This window comes from Carassius auratus, linkage group LG30F, assembly GCF_003368295.1.
Source record: "Carassius auratus strain Wakin linkage group LG30F, ASM336829v1, whole genome shotgun sequence".
NCBI lineage: Eukaryota > Metazoa > Chordata > Actinopteri > Cypriniformes > Cyprinidae > Carassius > Carassius auratus.
In genome coordinates, this window is record NC_039294.1 from 2785373 (window position 1) to 2809324 (window position 23952).

The window sequence follows — 23952 nt, forward strand, 5'->3', positions numbered from 1 at the left end:
CTCTCTCTCTCTCTCTCTCTGTCTCTCTCTCTCTCTGTCTAACGCATAACTTAGCATCCTATTGTGCTGATACAAGTTGTAATGTTACGTCTGATATGTATCTAAGTTATCTGATTTATCATAGTATGTGTCATAAAATTAGCTTCCCTTTATTGGTATACTCTTCACCTGAGGCAGATATTTCTTGCTCCTTTATTAATAACATTGCTTCATCATAATCATAAACTACATATAGGGCCCTATTTTAACGATCTGAAACGCAAGTGTCAAAGCGCGAAGCGCAAGTAACTTTGTGGGCGGGTCTCGGCGCTGTTGCTATTTTCCCGGCGGGATAAATGGCTCTTGCGCCCGGCGCAAATCTAAAATGGGTTGGTCTGAAGTAGCTTCATTATTCATAGGTGTGGTTTGGGCGTAACATGAAATAAACCAATCAGAGCGTCATCCAACATTCCCTTTAAAAGCAGGTGCGCAAGTTCCATTATGGATTGCTATTATTATGGCGTATTTACCAGGCGCACGCCAGGAGCGGTTCACAGCCGAGGAGACTGATGTTCTTGTAAGAGCAGTGAAAGACAGAGAAGTTGTGTTGTATGGGGATGGGAGAATAATTAGCCTGAATAATTTGTGAGCTAGTTTTATGCCTATTTTTTTCACATCTTCGTGGCACACCACAATGATTTCCGTCATCTCATGTGTTAATATTTTTTTAGTGTAACAATTTATGATTTGCAAAAATAACTGTTGCATCTGTGTAGATTACATGAGCAAAGTGTATGCGCGTTGTGCACGCTATACATTATGGCCAAGCATGCGCCCTTAAAATAGCATAATGAACAACGCGCAACGCGCCACTGACTTTAGACCAGGTTTTTTCTGGTCAGTGGCGCAATTGTTTAATGGAACAGCAAAATAGCACCAGCGATTGTTTGCGCCGGAACACGCCTACTTTTTTGCGCTGAACCGCCCAGGGAGCGCAAGTTCATTCACTAGTTTAGCGACGTGCTTCTGTGGAGGGAAAAGCGCGCTTTGCGCAGGTGCAAAATAGGAATGACACATGCGTCGGTGTACAAAGTCAATTGCGCTGGGTGCAAGATAGGGCCCATAACCTTCATGTGTTCATGTTTTCATAGACAGATTTTCATGTTAGATTTTTAATTTTAGTTTTTTTTTTTTTTTCATAACAATCTTTTTTTTCATTATATACATTATGCCCATGCCCCGCCCCCCCTGCATAAGCCCCACCCCCGATTAATCGATTAATCGTTTTTGAAACCCAACGATGATCGAAATGAGAAATTTCCCAAAATGCCCATCCCTACTGCGAATTTCTATTACACAAATCTGATGTTTCACCTCTCACAATTCCAAGAAAAAGGGTAAGAGAAATGGGAGATATGTACTCAGAATTGTGCATGAAACGTCAAAGTCAGAATAGTGAGATAAAAAGTCGAAATTACCTTTTTTAATTCATATTCCATGTCAGAAACAAACTTCTATACAAATGCATGTGAAACTCCATTGTGCATTGTTTGCAATTATTTAAATCTCATTTATACAGCCTTGGGAAACAGAAGAGACGTCTTTTAAAACCGTTAAAAAGTCTTACCAACCCTAAAGTGTTGAATGGTAGTGTAAGTATATTTATTATCCCCAAAATGCATTATGTGATTACTGTCTTCCTGAAGTATCTCTGAAGGCTGTCAGTGAAGGGAAAGTGTGGTTCCAGGTTTTTCTCAAGATCTCTGGATCTCTACCGTGCTCACACACATCAAGGCAGTGTTAAAATAACAAATATGCCCTTCGCTTCGATCCTGCAGAGCTACATTTAGTTTCTTTGGCACTATGGGAGTTTCTTAAACTGCTGATTTTATTGGCTCTTTTTACAACAACAAAGCAGTTTTCTTATTGATTATCATCTCCATCAACTCTTGAATATCATACCTGCAAAGTATTTGGTGTTGATAAATGGTCACGTTATGTTTTTGCAGTGATATTATGCTCGTTGCATGCTGCTTTGTGCTGTGTAATGTGTAAAGTGATGCATTCATTACAGTGTTTGTTTGAGGCCAATGCGTTTATTATAGTCTTTCGGTCTATCAGTCATTGATTGAATTCACTGCAGTAAACACTGTGTTCATGAAACAGTGAATTTCTGTTCCTTGTTGTGTACTTCATCTATTCCAGCAGACTCTACCAAGGATTTCTACCAACAGAACCACTGATTTATTATTGTGTGTGTGTGTGTGTGTGTGTGTTTCAGTAGGGAGAATTGATGCACTGGATCAATGTGCTGGTCTCGGTGAAGGCGATATGATGAATGTTTGTTTGCAGAGCTCAGACTCTCAGAACAATACACACAGGGCAAATTTACACACTAGAAAGTCAAAAGGACACACTTTAACTTGCCCTGCCTGCAGTATGTGTGTGTGTGTGTCTTTTAGCAGAATAATCTATTTCCGCATGGACCGAAGGCAGTATGTGATGCTCTTTTTAGTAATGTTTCTCCCAGTTTGAGCTTGAAAATGTGTTAGGGTTAAACTGAAGTTCATGAAACAGGAGCAAAACTTTAGTAACAAACCAGCTCAGTGTTATTCATTCAGATTCGTTTGATTTCACAAGCATGTTTGCATATTTTCTAGTGATTGTGAGTAATGCATCAAATTATGAACAAATGAACGCTGTAACTGTGCAGATATTCAGGCATTAGGGATATTTGTCCATATTTACACAGATTTTCATGCTTTCCAACTTAAAACGGGAATGAAGTTTAGCATTTGAAAGCAAAGAAATTAAATTAAATCCATACATTTTTGTATTATAATCTTACTTTTATTCTGTAAAATAATAATAATAACTATTATTATTATTATTATTATTAAATACTTGATTTATTTCTATTTTTTATATTGTTGAAATAATAATTTATTTTTATAATCAAAATAGAAACAGTATTAATAATAATTAATTAAATGACATAATAAATAATGCTTGTTTTTATTATATTTCAATAATAATGTATTTATTTACTGAATTCATTATAATTGAAATTATACAATTATATTTATTGTTATTATTATTGACACTTTTAATTGTCATATTTTTCATTATAATATTATCAAATAATTAATGACTAATTTCAGTTTTTTATTTGAGAGTAGTATTATTGCAATAGTGATAAATATCTTTAATTATTTTTTATATTTTTTAAATATTATTGTTGTGGTAGTGCACAGCTGTAACAGTGAAATGCTCAGATTTGATTATGAACTTCATTATATTCCTGTTTAAGTCTGCTCAAAGATATGAAATCATCTTTGTGTTCTGCAGTACCATATAGAAGCACATTTCTTCTGAACTTTATGATTCATTTTGTAGAGCGTTAGGCTTATTTTTTGGTCTTTTAAATGCATGAGGCGACGCTGACACCCAATTTTTGAGCTGTAGGATAAAAGAGCCCTGAGGGGAAAAAGTGAATAGTTTCTTCCTCCAGTTTATTCTGCTTCAAGAGCAACTTTCTTCCATCGTCAGAGAAGGTTATTTCAGGTGATCTGTGAATAGAAAACTTCTAGAACCAGTTTTGTGTCATTGCTCATTTTGTTTCTGCAAAACTAAAGAGAGCTCTATAGAAGAAAATGAGAAAAAATAAAGCTTGAAATCATTTGGAGGAGGACAGCTGTCCTCTGTTAAAGGCGCTCGATCTCTTTCTTTCGCTTCATTCTGTGAGATCGACCCGTCTTTAAAGGCCACGGCTCTGAAATCAAGCTGATTCAGTTTCACCTGACTGAGCTTCTCATGAGTCTAGTGTCTGAGATGAAACTATTGACAGCGAACACAGTCTGTGAGGAGTATTAAGGGTCTAGTGTAGTTATATATACTGTTCAGTATGACCTGAGGATATTCATCTGGAGGGTTTGTCTCACCAAGATCAATTCGATGCTCTCCTGGGCACTTTTTATCTTCATTATTTGTTTACAGACTGTTTTCACCAAAAACTGTTTCAAAACCTGGTTTGCTCCCTACTGAGACGGCATTCTGAGGCATAGGGAACGCTCCAGACACAAACATTATGCTTCCTATAATAGAACTTATTTAAGAATAAAATTAGACATTCACATACATACTGTCGCTAGGTAGATAGTTTATAGCATGTGTAAAATAGTTTTTATATTATATAACATGCTGCAACCATATAGTGCAACATGTCAACAGTGCATTTTTATGAATTTATGCGTCTTTATTAAAACGACATATAGCCTATAAAAAAAACAGTTTGTTTATGTATGTTTTTGCAATGTATATATTTGAATTCTTTAATATTTACTTGTATAATAACATGTGTTGACAGATACATATATAAAATTGTTCCAGTTTGTAATAAGTTTAATACGTTCTTACTTTTTTAATTCACATGACAATAACATTTAATGTGCATATATTGCATTTGCATGAGGGTTAAGTTAATAACAAATATATTCTTGATTACTTTTATTATTATCATTATAGTGATAGTGTTCAAAGTTTTGAATCAGTAAGATGTTTTACTTTTATTTAGCAAGGATGCATTAAATTGGTCAAAAGCGAAGGTAAAGGGCTTTTTTATGTTTTCAGTAATGCTGTTCTTATGACATGGTTAATATTTGATATATGTTATTATAATGTTGACAGGAAACATTCTTAATATATAAAAATGTTGAGAGAACAGTAAATGTAGCATGCTCCTAATGTAAAGGATAGATGGGTATGTTCCTCAAACTTTCACAGAACTGAGAAGAAACATTCTTAATAAAAGCTGAAAAACTGGACATTTTTGAACATTCCAAAAACATTCAGAAATGACGTTTTTAGAACAGTTTCAAAACGATGAAATGGAACGTTCCTCTAACATTCACCAAACCTAGAAACAAGTGATTTAAACACTGAGGAAACAGTCAAATGTAGTGTTCTTGTAATGTTTTTAAAATGACAGATGGAATCTTCCTCCAGCGTTCGAATAACCAAGAAGATAACCACAATAAATGGCAACAGAATTACCCGTATGCTACTATTAACAGCATTTCTACTGGTGGAAGGAAGAGCTGAACCTCTTTTAAAGGGAGTGATCATGCACAGACTGTGTCTTAAAAACATATGCACACACTAGCAGCCTTCTGTCTCTGCTGTTTCTGCATTTTGCAGATTTATTCCAGGTCAGTCTCGAGCGCTGTGACCGTCTCTGCAGTAATGCTATTCTAACTCACTCTCTTCAGGCTCACCGAGATAAATGCAGCACTTTCAGACGTTTTATCCACACTGGGCTGGACTGCATGCGCTCGTTGTCACTAGTTAGTGTCCCAGCTGCTGGCTGCTAAGGCAGAATTAGTGCAGTGAGCGAGTATAGATTGAGGTTAGAAAGAGCTTGTTAAGAGACCTTGAAGAATGACGCATGATTGCACTGATGAGAGCTGGAGCCAGGGATTTCATGCAGCAGAAATCATGCATTTTGCATTCAGAGAAGCAGAAGAATGAAGAATCATTGAGTTGATCAAGATCTAAATGCCTTTTTCTTTTTCCGGCCATTAATCATCATTGTAATGATTCATAGTCGTGATTTATCATTAAGTTGGCTGAAGCAGAATGACGTTTAGGGAAAAGGCAAAAAGTGCCTTTAGGAATAATTATTTTTGATGATCGTCTAAATATGAAACTAATGTATATATATATATATGTATATATATGTATATGTTTATATAAGGAAACTGGGATCATTTTTAGTCATGTGAATTATATAAAGCAAAATATTTATTCGTTTAGGCTGGAAACAAGAGCAGAATAAGACTGACTCTTCCAGGTCACTAGCGCTCTCTGTGAGTTTATCAACACCCACTGGGTTTAGAAAGTGACTTGTGCTGTAGTCTTCATCTTTGCTGACCAGCCGCCCACTATCTGGTGCACACTGAGTTCACATTGACACTGATTCAGTTCCTGGAGGTCGGCAGGTCGCTCTAGAGCTGAAAGTTATTAGGCGATGCAACCTGACCACAGTATCCATACTATTAATAGCAACACGTTTTAGCTTCTAACATGAAAAACTGACAATTCATGAAGAAATCAATTTTCTCTCTCTGTCTCTCTCTCTCTGAAATTGCTTTTCTAACCAATTACATTTTTTTGCCTGATTTCTGATCATGTGACATTGAAGACTGGAGTAATGATGCTGAAAATTCAGCATTGCATCATCAAAATAAATTACATTTTACAATATATTCAAATCGAGAGCAGGTATTTTAAATTGTAATAAGATGTTACAATTTTACTGTATTTTTGATCAAATAGATTTAGCCTTGGTGAGCTGAAGAGACTTTTTTAAAAACATCTAAAAAGCATCATAATGGCGACTTTTGCATTTTCCTTTATAAAATGTGTGAATCTAGTTAATGTTGTTGAAAATGCTAGTGCAGAGTGCCTGTGTGCTCAGCTTATTTCTGACTGATGTCAGTCTCTTGTTCAGTCATTCTTGAGTTGTTAAAGTTCACTTGCTCTGCAAGTCTCCAAGTATCCCAGGAAAATGCTGATCCTCATGAAGTAGCCTGTGCTTTTTAGAGTTTTGACTGCATTAAAGAGCTTAACTGTTCAGTTTTGACTCAAAAGTAAGCAGCATTTTTTGAGTATGAGTTAAAGGAGTCAGCACAAATTACAATGAAGTAGAGACTATGGGAGCAAAGCGAGACCATATCCAGCAGTGTTTAATTATACTCGGGAGAGAGAGAGAGTTAACAGTACACTGTTTATTCAGGAAGACATCTGTGCTATGTTTTCCCTCTAATAATCCAAAAATTAAGATTTATATGTATGTGCAGATACATATGCATGTGGAGAAGCACCTTTTAAAAGTTTGGGGTCTAAAAAGAGTCTCTTCTGCTCACCAAGGCTGTATTTATTTGATCAAATATACAGTAAAAACAGTAATAGTGTCAAATATTATTACTATTGAAAATAGCTGTTGTCTATGTGAATATATTGTAAAATATAATTTATTTCTGTGATGCACAGCTGAATTTTCAGTATAATTATTCCAGTCTTCAGTGTCACATTCTATTTGCTCACAAGAAACATTTCTGATCATTTCTGAAACTGTGAAGCATTTATTTTTTACTTTGAACATTATGTCTTCAATGCATCCTTGATGAATATGAGAAAATAAATAGATAATAATCTTACAGACCCCAAACATTTTAATGGTAGTATATACAGTATTGCATAAGAACTACCTCAGTGATATATGTTAAGTAGTATGAACATTTTAGGTGTAGTTTATCAAAGAAATGACTTATTTAAATGATGATGAAGGTCAGGTTAGTCTCTGACATTTTCTCTGTAATTCACAGCTCGTCTGTACTCACTTTAATAGAGATGGGCACTTAAATATCATTTAGTATGTGAGAAGTGAATAAATGTGTACAGTAGACTGCTTCATGTGCTGTGAAACTGCTTTTATAGCCACCGAAGGTCACATGTTAGAAGACCCAATGAATATAAAGGGAAATCATTCAGAGATGTATGGGGAGGCGCAGATATCTGAGGCAAAGATGTAGCGTGTAATGAATTCAGTGATGATTTCTCCTGCTGTTCCGCCACCTGTTCAGCTCTACGCTGCTTCCTGACTTTACCCACAATCCACGGCGTGCTACACAACATGAAGAACGCCATCCTCCATCATCATGCTGGAAAACAAGCATCTGTAATCAAAGCCTTTTAGCCACCCAGCTCTGACGTGTGATTATTAATACAAGAAAGAGAAAAGAGAATACTTCACTCTCTAAATCTAAATCTAAACAATTCTATGCATATTTTTTAGTAAAAAAAGATTGTTGAGACCAAATCTCCCCAGTTTGTCCAGTTAATTCACATTGTATTTTAAATTTTTTTTTTTTTTTTTGCAGATCATTTATATCATAACCCACATTCATACATTTGAAGATGGTGTGAAGAATTATCAGTGAATAGAATTATAACTGTCCATTGCAGTAGGCTGTGGAATAAAATGCACTACATTTTTACATAATATTGTTATGAATATTGCACACAGTTTTTCAAGAATATTGGGCTTTAATAGCATTACATTTTTAATAATAATAATAAATGTACATATAATAAAAAGGATGTTCTATCCACTTTAATTAATTGAAGAAATAATCAAAATATTAATTAATTATCACAATTAATGTTTTTTAACCTTCTAAAAAATTTACCTTATATTGTTACATTGAACATAATTTGTGTGTGAGATTTTTGGGCTGTGAACGTTGAATAATGTTCTTTAATAAAATAGAAACATTCTTTAGGATGGTTATCTACCATAATACATTAATTGTCAAGTTCCCTCACTCTAGTGAAGTTCAACCCTGCAATTTCCCCCACTTGAAAGGGTATGCTTGCTCTTGAAGGTTTGGACTGGATTTTACTCAATGACCAGGAATCAATTCTTTCTTTTCTTTCTTTTATTTGAAAGTTGCCATGGCCAAAAGCAGGTAAAAAACCTTAAACACAAATACAAGTAATCAAGAAAATATACAATAAACCCAAGTAACCATATTAAAGCATCAAAACCCAGGATCAAATACTTAAATTTAAACACAAATTAGTCTTGAAAATACATTGAAAGAAAAACCCCATATCTAGAGCACCCAAATAAATTGAAGACACTTTTAAAGCACTACTCAAATAATTCTACCCTTAAACTCTAACAGCTTTAATCTATAAAACCACAATTTCTCACTTCCAGCTTCCTTAAAAATCTTAACACATTTCTTTTAACTACCTTCATAAATGTTAAATGTTTAACACTTTAGCTTACAATCCAAACATGATTTCATAACATTTAAACACATTTTTCCTTAAGCATAATTACATGATTTACTTAAATGTTAAAATCCACCACACTTTACAAACAAATGCTCACCGACTCCTTCCTTGTTCAAACAAGCTTTAGTCCTGCAATATCACTTTTCAGGCCCAGTTTCTCCACACATCTTGCCAACCTGCTTTCGATCCTGTGAGTGACTCTGATTCCCTTAAAATCACTAGATCCTTCCCACCTGGTGACTAATTAACTATCTGCGGCTGGGTGCCACACCTAGCACCAAAACCACCCGGGCAGAAAGGGTGTGGTCTGTAGCTCAGCTCAACACCTCCCACTCGATCTTCCCACGGAAACCGCTGGAAAGATCACACACAGTAAACTAGTAGTCAGAGATGTCCTCCTGGGCTCCCTGCCTGCTCCTCCACTGGCAGTAGGACCACCAACCGCCGGACATCCCGGTGAAGAATTGTGGACTGAAGGTCCCTCCGAATGCTGGAGACATGATGCTTGGATGTAGGATATTTGGATGCTGATGTTACAGGCCTCACCTCCGGAATACAGGAGCTTGCCACAACTCTAATATTCACATCCCGTACAATGTTTCTAGAATCAGGATTTACACTGATGACTCTTCCAAGCTTAAAGTGGCCCCTCAATGCATTCTGATCACAGAGCCAGACAATATCTCCAATTGCGACATTCCTCTGTGCAGTGTGCCACTTGCTCCTCACGAAAAGATTAGGACCAGCAAGTTGGCTCCAGAATCTCCAGAATTTGTTGACCTGATGCTGCATTTCCTGAAGTCTCTTATAGGGATAGCTTGCAAAGTCAAATGTTTTCCAGTCACCACTTGATGATGCTCGTCCCAGCAGAAGTGTATTTGGCGTGACGTACTGCACTGTATCTTCAAGGCTCTGCACCCTGGCATCAATGGGCCGCTCATTTGCCAGATTAGCGGCAAGATGAAGAGTCGTCTGAAGCTCGCTGAAACAGAGCCCTGACTCTCTTCCCAGACTCTGGAACGCCTTCTTCACAATCCGAACAGCTGCTTCCGCAGAGCCATTCCGATGAGGTGAATCAGCTGGCAGAATTTTCCAATGCCAGTCAGTTCCATTTTGAGCTGAAGTATCCTCCACAGCAGACCTATCCAGGCTGTCCAGGAACTGATACAACTCCTTCAGAACAGACTTGGCACCAACAAAATTAGTCCCTGGATCAGACCATATCGTCTTAGGGTGGCCTCTAATTGCGGTGAACCTCTGATAAGCCATCAGGAAGCTTTCAGTTGACATTGTGTTGGTGAGCTCCGTATGTATTGCTCTGCTGACCATACAGCAAAATACAACTCCCCAGACTTTCATTTTTACTCTTTTCCTAACATCATCTTTGACCTGATAGGGTCCAAACAGGTCAACGGCTGTGAACTCAAATGGAGATGCTGGCCTGGTTCTCTCTTGAGGCAGATCACCCATAACTTGCTGACATCTTCTCACTCTGGCTTTCTTGCAGACCACACAATTTTCAATGACTTTTCGAGCAATTATTCGTCCCTTGATGACCCATGCTCTCTTTCTCACCTTCAATAGAGTGGCAGCCACACCCTCGTGACCCTTGCTATGAGCTTCCTGAACAAGCAATGTTGAGACCCAGGCGCTGCAAGGTAAAAGAGGGACACTAACTTGGTCTTCATTAAAGGCTTGGACTCGACCACCACAAACCAGTAACCCAGTTTCTTCCTCTTTGAAGACTACCAGCCGGTCTATTGTGGTTGCTGGAAAGGTCACCCCCTCTTGTGTGGCAAGAAACAGATCCCTTAAAGCATCTTGGCGCTCTATCGTAGTGATGACCCTGGCTGATGAGACTGCCTCCCACTTTGGAGCTCCCAGGATCTTACTTTTAGCTGCAAAGCATTTTGCTGCCCTCCAGACCCAGGCAATGGTCTTAACCAGACGAGTCAGGTTGCTGAACCGTCCTTCATCCACCAGGTTTCGGACAGCAGCCCCAGCAGGTGGCCTTCGATGCTCCAGGTTTAGTGCCTCTTTCACCTTAGCTCTTGTGAGAGCCGCAGCAAATGATTTCTTCTGCATCCTTCCAACACTCTCTCTGGCAGTTACAGATACATCCTTTGCAGACTTAATCGGCCACTCCTCAACCGGTAGACTCAGGAACTTTGGTCCTTGCTGCCATGGTGAATTTTCAGCCAACTCCTTTGGGCCAGACCCACGAGTAATGATGTCAGCGATGTTCAGGGATCCAGGAATCCACCACCAATCCTGAAGTTGTGTGCTGGTTTGGATTTCTCCAATCCTGTTGCCAAAAAAGGTCTGAAAGCCATAGCTCTCACGTTGAATTGAACAAAGTACAGTTTGACTATCAACAAAGTGGTACCATTGCTTAACTTGAATTCAGCTATGTTGCTCAAAGTACCTCTTTAACCTGGCGGCGAATACTGCTCCACATAGCTCTGCCTTGACTCCTTCCCCCTTGTGGTCTAGGGGGGCCAGTTTAGCTTTAGACTCCACCAGCCTCACTGTTGGACCTTGATCACAGTCCCACCGCAGATACAGGACGGCACCATAGGCATGATCGCTCCCATCAGAAAAGGTAATTGCATCAGGCTCAGCTGTCACACTCACTGGTGTCAAGGCTCTAGGGAACTTGACTTTGCTCAGCTCAACGTATTCTTCAAAAAGGCTGATGGCATCTTCTCTGAGATTTTCTGATAGCGCAAGGTCCCAAGTGTCCCTGACAGTGCTGCATTTGTGTTTGGCCTCTTGAAATGCTCTCCGAACCAAAATGGCTCCTTTCTGCTTTACAGGCGTCGTCAGACCAACTGGGTCATACAGCCCAGAAACTTGGCTAAGCAACTCTCGTCGTGTCAGTGGGTCTGGCGTCTGAGATCTCACCTCTTCCTTTTGAAGGTCTTGGCCAACTCTCATCTTTCTCTTCCTCTTTGAAAAGTTTACACCAACCATAACATGAAGCTTGTCATCCTCCAGGGTGTAGCCGAGGCCAAGAGCTTTGTTGTCCTCCTCCTTGAGCTGATTTGGCAGGATTACAGTCTTTGGAGTAGCCTTCTGTTCCTGTTTTCCGAGAGAATCCCTCCTACTTTCACCAGAAAAGACCCACGGCTTCAACTTGAACCCTCCTGCTCCCAGGATCTGTTCCACATTTTCTGTGATCACTTTGAGCTGGTCCAAGTTGTTATGGGAGGTCAAGATATCGTCAACATAGCTGTCCTCCTCTAGCACCCGACGTTCTTCCTCAAGATGGCTAAACTGGGGGAGATTCGCGGTCTCTCTCATGGCGAGTTGAGCAATACAACCTGCTGGCTTGTCACCAATGTTTACTCTTGTGACTGCATATATGCCAAGCTCCTCCTCTTCAGAGTCACGCCACAGAAACCTATGCAAATGCACCTCCCGATCTTCAAGCCACACTGAATTGTACATTTTCCTTATGTCTCCCAAAGCTGCAAACTCTCCCCTCCGGAACCTGAGAAGCACAGCACGAATGGAATTTAAGACGTCGGGGCCCTTTAACAGGAGGTCATTTAGGCTCACACCTCTACACTTCTGACTACTGTTCCAGACCAGTCTCACCGGAGTTGTGACGGAGTGTGGGTTGGGTGCGATGAGGTGGCTAATGTACCACACTGGGCCAGTCCATGTCTGAAGGACATCTTTAGGCAACTTCATTGCCGCCCCACGCTCGACCATCTCGTGAACTTGAGCAGCATAGGCAGCCTTCCACTCCGGCTCCCTGGTCAGCTGCCTCTCCGTCCTGAGGAAAGTTGCCTCAACTGCACACCTATTACTTGGTAATGTGGCTGGATCTTCTACCCAGGGGTACCTGGCGTGCCAGTGAGGAGTCTCACTGTGCTCATCAGCAACTACATATGTTAGCCCATTCTTTACCACCTCCAGCTCCCTTTCTTCTGCGAGGGTCATTTCTTTGCCGCCTGGCTGGCAGTTTCCACAGCGACAACCCCCACATTTTGGGATGCAGCCAGCACCGATGCTATCCCATTTCCACCACTCGAGGAAGCTAGACGTAGTAGTCCCACAACTGAATCCCTGAAGTTGCTGGCTTTGTTGACGATTAATGGGAATCACGCAGGGGTGTTCTTCATATTTTACCGCAGCAGTTCTCATAGACCTTGCGAAATGCGTTCTCGATGTGTGGGCTGAAACAGTTACCGCCTCAAACAACTCAGGATGGGTTCCAGCAACGGTCTTTCCCATTGGTCCGTCCCACAACACAAGGTCCCCCACAGTGCGGACTTTCTGCGGAGCCAGCTGTCCTTCCTTGTGACTTACAAGGAGGTGGATCTCCCTTGGCCTTGCCAGGTCACTGAGTGGAATGTCTGGGAAGAACTCTTGTAGTTTTTTAGCAGACACATGTCTTTGAATGTCTGCAATGCTGTCTAGGCCATAGCAAACCAGCTGGTGGGATCTGAGAGTGCCTCTTAAGGTGTTGACCCGAATTTTCAGGAGGTACCGCTTTGTCTTGACAAAGGCTTTCATGCCTCCTACACCATGGACTACAAGTGTGATGTCTTCACTTCTGAGATTGAGCCGACCTGCTGCCTCATGGGTGATATAATTTGTATCGGAAGCTAGGTCGATAAGGGTTCCAATTTTCTGCCCAGCATTTGCGGTTACCTCCAACAGCATCATGATGACAGGCCACTCCGCTAGGCCCCTCTCTACCAGAAGACTTGAATGACTCTTTGCAAGATGGGAGGTGCTCGCTGCCGTGTTACAGAATGCATCCCGACATTGTTTGGCTAATTCAGGTGAGAGTTTTCTGAAGAATTCCTCCTGGGCCTCGGTGTAATTCCTCCAGCTCTCACCTCCCACTGTGGTTTTTCTCCTCCTCTGAGCTGTACTGTCTCTGGATACCTCAGCACTGGGACACAGATAATAGTGATGGTCTGCAACTCTCTGCTCTCTACAATCAGGACTTTTGCACAGAAACAAAGTTTTGCAGTGATTACCCTCGTCATGGACCTCCAGACATTTCCAGCAGGCTCCCAGCTTCCGCACCGCATCCTTCTTCTCTGTGAGCTTGAGCACACGAAACCTTTTGCAGAAGTACAGTTTCTTCTTATGCTTGATGTCCCCACAGATTACACATCCTGAGAGGTTGCTACTTGACTGGATTGATGCTCTGGTCCTAGCCTGCCTTTGTTCAGGCCGGTTTTCTTTCCTCAGTGGCTCTTCATCCCTCAATTGATCCAGCTGTTCGTAGATGCTCTCTTGACTCTTGAGAAAGGCCAGAAGATAGTCGAAGCGGTTCTCTGGGTCAGTACTGCTTCTCTCAGCTGCATAAAGAAGCCACTCTTTCTTCAGTGCATCTGGAAGCTTACTTTCAATCGACTTTGTCACCAGAGGATTCTTTAAAGCACCAGTGTCACCCAGGTCACTCAGGTCTTCAAGGGCCTTCTCCACGGCTTGGATGAGCTCAACAATTTTCTTGGGCTGGTGACATTTTGCAGCTGGAAGTCTCTGGAGCTCCTCTACTATTTCAATAGCAATCGCAGTTTGGCTTCCAAACCGATTCTCTAGGACACGAAGAATGTCATCTGCTGTGTTATAGGTCATCAATCGAAGATCTCTCATTAATTTCTCATCCAAGCTGTCAAGAAGCTGAAACTTTTTGACTTCTTTTGACCCAGTGGGTTCTCCTTGCCTCTGGAGGGCCTCCCAGTCCCTTTTCCAGCGATGAAAGTCTCGCCTGATGCCAGTAAACTTGGGGAGGGAAGTAGGCTTCAGTCTAATGGCTGCTGTTGGATAGCTGATAGAAGCTGCACTCACAACTCTTTCGGCGTCTTCTTTAGCTTTTACTTGAATGAACTCAGCTTTTCTTGACATTAACTTGGGGATGATCTGCTCAAGACCTCTGACCCGCAGCTGGAAACCTTGTCGTTCAGCAGCAGGAGCCCAACACTTCCACTGTGCGTGCAGCTCTTTTGCCCTCTTAACCAGTTTTTCCATGTAATCAAACATGAAGTCATAAACCTCTTTATTTCCACCAGCTCCAAAGGATACCACCCTCTCTACTTCCTCCTCCGCAGCCTTCACTGCCATTGTCAGTTCCTCTTCTCCAAAGTTGGTCCAGAGTGTCTTTTGGATAAGCTCTTTGAGCTCATTCAACCTCATCTCGCACTCACTTGCGGTTTTCCCAATGTCGGCCTTTTGCTGCTCATTCAACCTGGGAACTCCTTCGGAATCTGGATCCAACTCGGCTTCTACAAGGTACTGGGCCCCTACATCATCATTGGCTTCCATGACCTTGTTGGCCTCAATTATGAGCTTTTTGAAACTGTCCCTGAGCTCCTCTTCAGGTGTGATGGCATACATTCGGACTACGTTGTTAGCCAGCCGTGAGAATTGTCGCTTTGCGGATGTCCTATTGCTCTTTAGCTGCTCCAGTGTCTTTGAGTCAGCCATCTTTTCAGCAGGATTGGGTGAGAGGATTTCCTGTTTTATCAGGCCTGGCTGGTTGCTGTTCAGGATTCTTTGTTCCAGTCTTCACAGCGGTTTTTTACTGTCAAGTTCCCTCACTCTAGTGAAGTTCAACCCTGCAATTTCCCCCACTTGAAAGGGTATGCTTGCTCTTGAAGGTTTGGACTGGATTTTACTCAATGACCAGGAATCAATTCTTTCTTTTCTTTCTTTTATTTGAAAGTTGCCATGGCCAAAAGCAGGTAAAAAACCTTAAACACAAATACAAGTAATCAAGAAAATATACAATAAACCCAAGTAACCATATTAAAGCATCAAAACCCAGGATCAAATACTTAAATTTAAACACAAATTAGTCTTGAAAATACATTGAAAGAAAAACCCCATATCTAGAGCACCCAAATAAATTGAAGACACTTTTAAAGCACTACTCAAATAATTCTACCCTTAAACTCTAACAGCTTTAATCTATAAAACCACAATTTCTCACTTCCAGCTTCCTTAAAAATCTTAACACATTTCTTTTAACTACCTTCATAAATGTTAAATGTTTAACACTTTAGCTTACAATCCAAACATGATTTCATAACATTTAAACACATTTTTCCTTAAGCATAATTACATGATTTACTTAAATGTTAAAATCCACCACACTTTACAAACAAATGCTCACCGACTCCTTCCTTGTTCAAACAAGCTTTAGTCCTGCAATATCACTTTTCAGGCCCAGTTTCTCCACACATCTTGCCAACCTGCTTTCGATCCTGTGAGTGACTCTGATTCCCTTAAAATCACTAGATCCTTCCCACCTGGTGACTAATTAACTATCTGCGGCTGGGTGCCACACCTAGCACCAAAACCACCCGGGCAGAAAGGGTGTGGTCTGTAGCTCAGCTCAACATTAATTGATTATCAAAATAAATGTTCATTGAATTCCTTTTAAAAAAAGAATATTGTTACATATATTTCACACTGTTGAATAACTGCCCTTTAATAAGATGAGAAAGAAATATTTGTTATTTATTTATTTATCTACTGTAATTCATGGGATAAACAATGAAACATATATAATTTTCAAGATCAGCTAAATGTTTTTTAATAATAATTGATATGTATATTACTACATAAAGCAGATATTTCAGACATGCCTTTGAGATCCAGCTAAATGTTTGTGTAAATGTGAGCGTGCAGCAGGGAAGAGCGCTGGCTGTGACAGTGATGAAGTGAATGTGCTCAGAATGAACTCAGTCTCTATTCTGAAATACGAGACCATTAGTCGCAGCTTCTGGGATCTCATCCAGACGCTTCGCTCCCTTTCTCATTTTTGTGGTATATTGCCAGCAGCCAATATGATTCAATCGTCTCAGCAAAAAATACTGCCATTTATTACACCAATTCATTTAGGTGAGAATATCTTCTATGTGGATGGGAATTACTGGCCGGATTTTAATGTGGCAATGGACTGTGCTTATATTAATGAAGGCAAACTATGAAAAGAGACATTTGCTCCTGATTTCTGTATGAATGCAAGTGCAGTCTGTGTCCTGAAGATATGGAAAGCTTGCATGTCTCTGTTGTGCTTGTGTTGATATCATGAGGGCAAAAAACAGTCATGTCTTATTTCTTTATAGTTTTTGTCATCTTTTTAATGTCAGTGAGGTCTGAATGTGATGGTGCAGTTGTTTGGGTGGCTTTATTTACATTAATTATTCACTGATGTTTAAAGGATTGTGGCTGGTAATTTTTTTTTTAATGTTTTGGGAAGAAGACTTTTCTGCACATCATGGCTGCAATTGTTTGATCAAAAATACAGGAACAACATTTATATTGTGAAATATTATTGCGATTTAAAAAAAGTGTTTTCTACGTGAAAATCTGTTCAAATGTAATTTATTTCTGTGATGCACAGCTATATTTTTTTTCAGCATCATTCCTCCAGTCTTCAGTGTCACATGATCTTCAGAAATCATAAAAATATAATGATTTACTGCTCCAGTAACATTTCTGATTATCATCAATGTTGAAAACAGTTGTGCATCGTCAAATATTTCTGAAAACCATGATGCATTTAATTTTCCAGGATCTTTTAATCAATGGAAAGTAAAACAAACAAAAAAAAAAAAAGGATTTTTTTCCACTGTCACTTTTGGTATATATAATGCATCCTTGGATGAATAAAAGGATTAATTTCTTCAAGATATGAATACTGAAAAGATACTGTTTAGCTTTTTAGAAATATTTTGAATTAGTTTTTATTTAAATATTTTCCATTATCATTTTCAATTCAGTTATTTTTATGTTGTTTTTTTTGCATTTTTATTTTTTACTTTAAAGTTTAATAATAAAATATTTTTTAATAATGTATGTTTTTATATTAGATTTTATTCCTGTTAACATTTATTTTATTGTGACTAAAGAAAACATATTTATTTGGTGAATGCCTTTAGTTTCAGTCATAGTTCTAAAACAGCTCTGGTCTGTGATGTACTTCCTGAATCGTTGTTAATCTGGTGTCTCTGTGTTTGTGTCTGTCAGAGTGCCGTGGCCATGTACGATGGGGCGAGGGTTCCCTCCCCTGAGGACGCCGCTAACGGGGTCCCGCTACAGCCCGAGACCCCCACAGCCACACATCCCAAAGCTGACGAGGAGCCGGAGGAGGAAGAGGGAGTCCCTGCCGAGCCTGTCCTGGTGAAGAAGGCTCACCGTGAGATTCTGGACCATGAGAGGAAGAGGAGGGTGGAGCTGAAATGCATGGAGCTTCAGGAGATGATGGAGGAAGAGGGGTGAGTGAGTCACTGATAGGACCGTATATATATATATGTGTGTGTGTGTGTTTAGGTTCCAAAACCTTGCATGCCGCCTTGTTGTCAACTATATCCAAAGCAGCATCATAAATGTCTCATACAGTAAGTAACTCACCATTGCTGGTATTGTAAGGTAAATCTAAAACAGAATTTCTAAAAAATTCTGAAATCCTTCAGTGAAATAAAGCTGATTATGCACTTAAAAACATAATACTATAAGTCTCTTTATATTTTACATTCAGCATTATCTTTGTGCTTACAGGAAAAATAAGCAGTTTATAAAGTCAAATTTAAACATAATTCAAAATTATACCTTTTACTCATTATTCCAACTAAAGTTTATGTAATAAAGTCAGTCCCAAATTCTAAACATTGTCTGAATTTGCATATAAATAAATATTTTGCAATATGCTTCAAATAAATTGTATATATTATATATATATTATTGCCATTTACATTGATTCGCTTCACCTTTTTCACTGCACATATTTAAAATATTTTCATTTTTTTTAAAAATTAAAAAAAATGGCAAGAAACACATTGACCAAAATATGGAATATTGAAGTAGAAACACAGAAACAGTATTTTCAATAATCCAATAATCTTAAAAAAAATTGTACTACAATATTTGCAATTTACAAAGTAAACTTTTTTTTCATGCATGGGACGTCACATGAACAACAAAGACATGAAGGAGAATATGAAATCACGGTGCATCGTTTGCTCTGCTGCTGTTTTATTTAAAGTAGTCACTGCATTATTTCTGAAGCAGAAATGCAACGCTGGTGTTTCATGCACTGAGATCTAAACTAAGCAAATACCAGAACAGAAAGACTTGATTTTATGGATTGTTGCATTCTGAAATGTGTCAGAGCACAATATACTGTATACTTCACAATTGCATTCTCAATATTTCCACCAAGTCCTCTTCTGTGGTCAGATTTTGTCTTGGCAGTGCATCAATTCAAAGGTTTTATATTTTTTTGTGTTTTTTTTTTTTTTGTGCTTTATCTTGGTGAGCATAAGAGACTTCTTTGAATAACAAAATCTTACTGACCCCAAACTTTTATTTGAATGGTTTTAAATAAATACATCCTTTCCTGTAGTTAAAAAAAACAGATTTGTAAATTTCTGTGCTTTTCAGTTCATTTGAATCCTTCTTTAAAATCCCGGTTCTGGGCATCCACAGCGCGGCAGGAAGCAGTAAAGCAACTGTCCCGTAATGCTGCTGTATTTGTGATGTGGCCTGACTGACATCTGCTCTAATCCTGCAGACGTCTGCGCTCGGCCCGCGTCAGACGGCCTTCTGAAGCAGCTCTCTGATTAAACAGCAGCTGTGTGACCTTGAGGCAGAATGAACGATGGTGATAAAGCACACAAACACCGCTGCGGGGGAACCGCAGATGAAAGCTCAGAAAGCTGATGAAAGATTTGCTGCAGTTCAGGATTAGAAATCTGCTAACGTGCTTAAATGCTCAGTGAATGAGGTGCTGAGGGGGCCTGAATTTCTGCTTCCATTCATCAACACACATCAGAGAAACAGAGGAAAGCATGTTTGGTTTAGTTTGGCATTCCATGTGTAGACTTACTGTTGCAGTCCTGTCTTCTGATTGGTTAATCCAGTGGAGCTCTAGTGTACTGTGTATCACTGCACAGCTATAAACATTAGCTCGCATGACAACACTAGATTACTAGTGGAAGAACGAAGAAAGTGAGTTTGAATGAAAATGTGTGTCCTTGATTTTATTATAAGTGATAAGGGATAGATCACCCAAAAATGAACCTTTAATTATTTTATTTTTTAATTATTATTATTTAAAATGATTTTATTGGCATTATTGTGTTTATATAATATTGCAAAAGCATTATATACAAAAAAAGAAGAAAAAAAATAGAAATAAATATACAGTACAATATAACCATAACAAACAACAATAAAACTGTAAAGAAAAAATGTAAATGTCAATGAGGTCCAGAGATATTTTAGTATTATTTATATTCTACTATAGTATTAATATTAATATTTTGAATTAGCTTTAATAAGACATAACTCTTGAATTAGCTTTTTTTTTTTAGTTTTCATTTTAATTTAAGTTTAAGTTTTAGTCGGTTTGTTATGTGCTTACTGTTGGACTTTTTTATTTTTATGTTTTGCAACCAATATTTATATTTCATTTTGTTTAAGCATTATTTCAGTAAATAAATTATTTTTTTATATTTTTAATTTTAGTTGTCAATAACAACACGGAATAACAGAAGTGAAAGTAAATGATGACAGCATTTTAATTTTTGGGTGGAATAGAATAAAATAGAATCGAAAAGAATAGAATCGAATCTAATAGAATAGAATAGAATAGAATAGAATAGAACCAATGCTTGTCAAAAACCTAATAGAATATAGTCCCTTTAAAAGTGAACTGTGTAATTTCTGCACCAGTAGCACCAACCAGTGGAATTAGGTAAATAATGACTTTCCCAAGCGTTGCACGTCTGTCTGTATAAAGTCAGTATGAAGACCATCTCATCTTTATTTTCATTCTCTACATCCTTTTATTAGTGGAAATGTGTTTTGCTTGTTAGAAGCTCTGAGTAATAGTTATTAGATTGATGATGATGTTGTGGAGCAGGATGTTGGAGATGGAGGAGGGTGGTGGAAAAGCCATCTGTCACTGCGCGCACACACACACACACACACACACACACACACACACACACACACACTGCATGATGACTAATTGTGCTCTGCTTTAGGAGACGTCATATGTTTGTCTCATTGTGAGTAGCGGCAGACGGCGTGCATCTCTGTGAAAGTCAGACGAGCTCTGTGTAGAGTTTGCTGAAGATCTGGTTTTCTTGAGTTAAACTCTGTTTGTACAAGAGACCTCCACATGTCATCCCTGAGGCTGTTTAAATGGACAGTGCAGCCAAAAATAACATTCTGTCATCATTTACTCACCCTCATGTCGATCCAAACCCGCATGACTTCATTCCTGCAATGCAAATGAGATGAGAAAAAATCTTTCAAGCTGTTTTACATACAAGAAATAAAAAGCAGCATAACCGTAGCCAGCATGAATCTTGCTCTGCATAAAAAAATCATATGTCATTTTGTATTAGCAGTATTATTTGCTGAAAAACTTGCTCTGTTCATTATTCATTTATGTGTATTCAAACGTGACTCATGAATATGCATCACTTCAAGTTTTATTTAATGTGAATCTCGTGATCAAATCTGAATGAGATTTGAGAGCTTGTAGAACCAAGAATATTGTATAAACAAGAATATACATAACCAAGCATGTTAGGGGTATATATAAAAAAAAGTCAGTTTTTTTTTTTCATTTTAAACAATTGCATTGCATTTTACATTTTTACTTTTAGATACAGTTTCCAAATACATGTTGGTTTTAAATTGTTAAATTCTCTCAAATCAGTTGTTGTGGCAGTATGTGATACTTACATCAACACAAGAAAGACATGACATGAAGAAGAATAAATGATTTCTAGGTGGACTGTCCCTTTAAATGAAGGGCTTGTCTCTATGCATCAGATATGAGCGAGATGCAGGATAATTGCAGGGGTGTTTCACAGAGAGCAGCGAGGGAATTAAAGGTTATAGAGGCGACTGGAGGCTCTTCTCTGATGCTGTGGATATAAACCAATGTGACACTCCCCCCGTAAAGTCTTTAACCCGGTAACCTCTTCTATACAGTCTGCCCTAACACACACACACACACACACACACACCCAGCTTGTTTTAGCTTGATTAAATAGGCAGATGGATGAAGAGCACACACATACAGTATTTATGCATAAGAATCATCATCATTAGAGTTGAAAAATGTCTGTGAAAAATGTCAATGCTTGCAACGTCCTGCAGCGTTTGTGCTTCACGTGTCTCATCAGAGGTGTGCTGTTATTAGATTTCATTTTTAGATATGTTTTTCTAAATTAAGATTTATACATCATCTGAAAGCTGAATAAATAATCTTTCCAGTGATGTGTGGTTTGTTAGGAGGACAATATTTGTCTGAGATACAACTATTTAAAATCTATAAAAATCTAAATATTGAGAAAATCACCTTTAAAGTTGTCCAAACTGAGTTCTTAGCAATGCATATTACTAATTAGAAATTAAGTTTTGATATATTTAGGATAGGACATTTACAAAATATCTTCATGTAACATGATCTTTACTTAATATCCTAATGATTTTTGCCATAAAAGAAAAATCTATAATTTTGACCCATACAATGTATTTTTGGCTATTGATAAAAATACAGGTATACCCCAGAGACTTAAGACTGCTTTTGTGCTGCAGGGTCATATATGTCTATAGTTTTTGATGAAATGTTGATTACATCATATCCCATAGTATGGGACAGGAAATTTGTGTTAATTAAAAAAATAATAATACAAGAAGACGCTACGTTTTTATTGTTTTTTCATAGCCATAGGTTGTGTGCAGAACTAAATAATTGAACAAATTAATGTTTATGAAGCTTATTTTTCCTTCACTACATTACAAATCATGATATCAGTCTTTTTACTCCACTTCATTTGAAGGAAAACATGCTGTTTCTTGATGCATTACTCTTTTTTATGTTTTAAACATCAGGTATATCTCTTAATAAATAATAAACTAATAGATAAGTAAAATAAAATAAAATAAAATAACACCTAATTTCAACATTTATTCTCCATATCTAGTCATATCCTCCGAGATCAGATGTCAGATGTTTTTAAATTGTTTTCTGAACATTCTGAAAAAAGTTCCAGAATTAATAAATAATGTTTGTGCTTTAAGTTATTAGAACATTATTTAAAACCAGATAACTAAATAAAATTCTACTAACATTACTGAAAGAAAGCTTGTTCATAATTTTACACAATGTTTAACACCTAAATTGATCTTGTTTACAAAATGATGCACAATAAGATTTCTTTGACTGAAATCAAATGTGCATGAGCTGACAGTCTGCACCATCAGTCTTGATATGATTGATCAATAAGCTGCACTTCTGGTTCGGTCCTCTATAATCCATCTCTGTATGCTCTGCATTGAGCCGCCGGCTTCATCAGGTTCACAGGGGAGTGTGTGTTATTAAACGAGGTTAATCAGTGCTATCGATTCACACTTAAACAAAACAGACAGGAGGTGCATTAATGCCACAGGAGACTTCTGCTAATGATGGTGACTTTGCTCTTGTCATTATTATCTAATTGGCTTAATAAGGCTTTATACATTGTGGCCAGAATGTGTGTGTGTGTGTGTGTGTGTGTGTGAAAGAGTGTGTGTGTGCTACAGTTGCTCTTTCCTGCAGGTCATGTCGGCATGAGAGGACATGTACTTTCTTCCACTTATTTTTATAAATAGAAACAGCAAAAGAAAAAGCAAAAAAGTGAAATAGCAAGCAATGTGCAATGCTTAACAGCATATTGTGGCATCAGTTGTCATTTCAATTACACACTTATACACTCAAATATATTCAATTTGTTTTCATAAAAACTCTATTATAGTTTTTTTTCAACTTCTTACACATTTTCAAACATTTGTCCCCTTTTTTTTTCAAAACTTTACACATAAATCCAAGAATTGCACACATTAAATTCCAAATATCTTGCATCTGTTAAAATGAAGCGCTGCATTCAAAACTGTTTCTGTTTTCAACAATGACAAACTTTTGAATGATAGTGTATGAATGCTTAAGCCCAATAAAATAATTAGTTGCTCGAGATATTAAAAATTATAGCTGATTTGAGAGTTGGGAGCATGTCAAATGCAATGGATACAGTATCTGTATTAATGGTATATTTGTTCAAATTATTGTTATTTTTT

General features: G+C 38.2%; 1 protein-coding gene across 1 annotated transcript in view; it reads left to right on the plus strand.

Annotated features, from left to right (window-relative positions):
• The window catches only part of srrm3 (serine/arginine repetitive matrix 3), a 73167-nt gene that overhangs the window by 18317 nt on the left and 30898 nt on the right, over window positions 1–23952 (plus strand). Inside the window, exon 2 of the mRNA XM_026240615.1 lies at window positions 17845–18092. Within this exon, the coding sequence (XP_026096400.1) occupies window positions 17845–18092 (248 nt within the window). The remainder of the gene's footprint in view (window positions 1–17844; window positions 18093–23952) is intronic.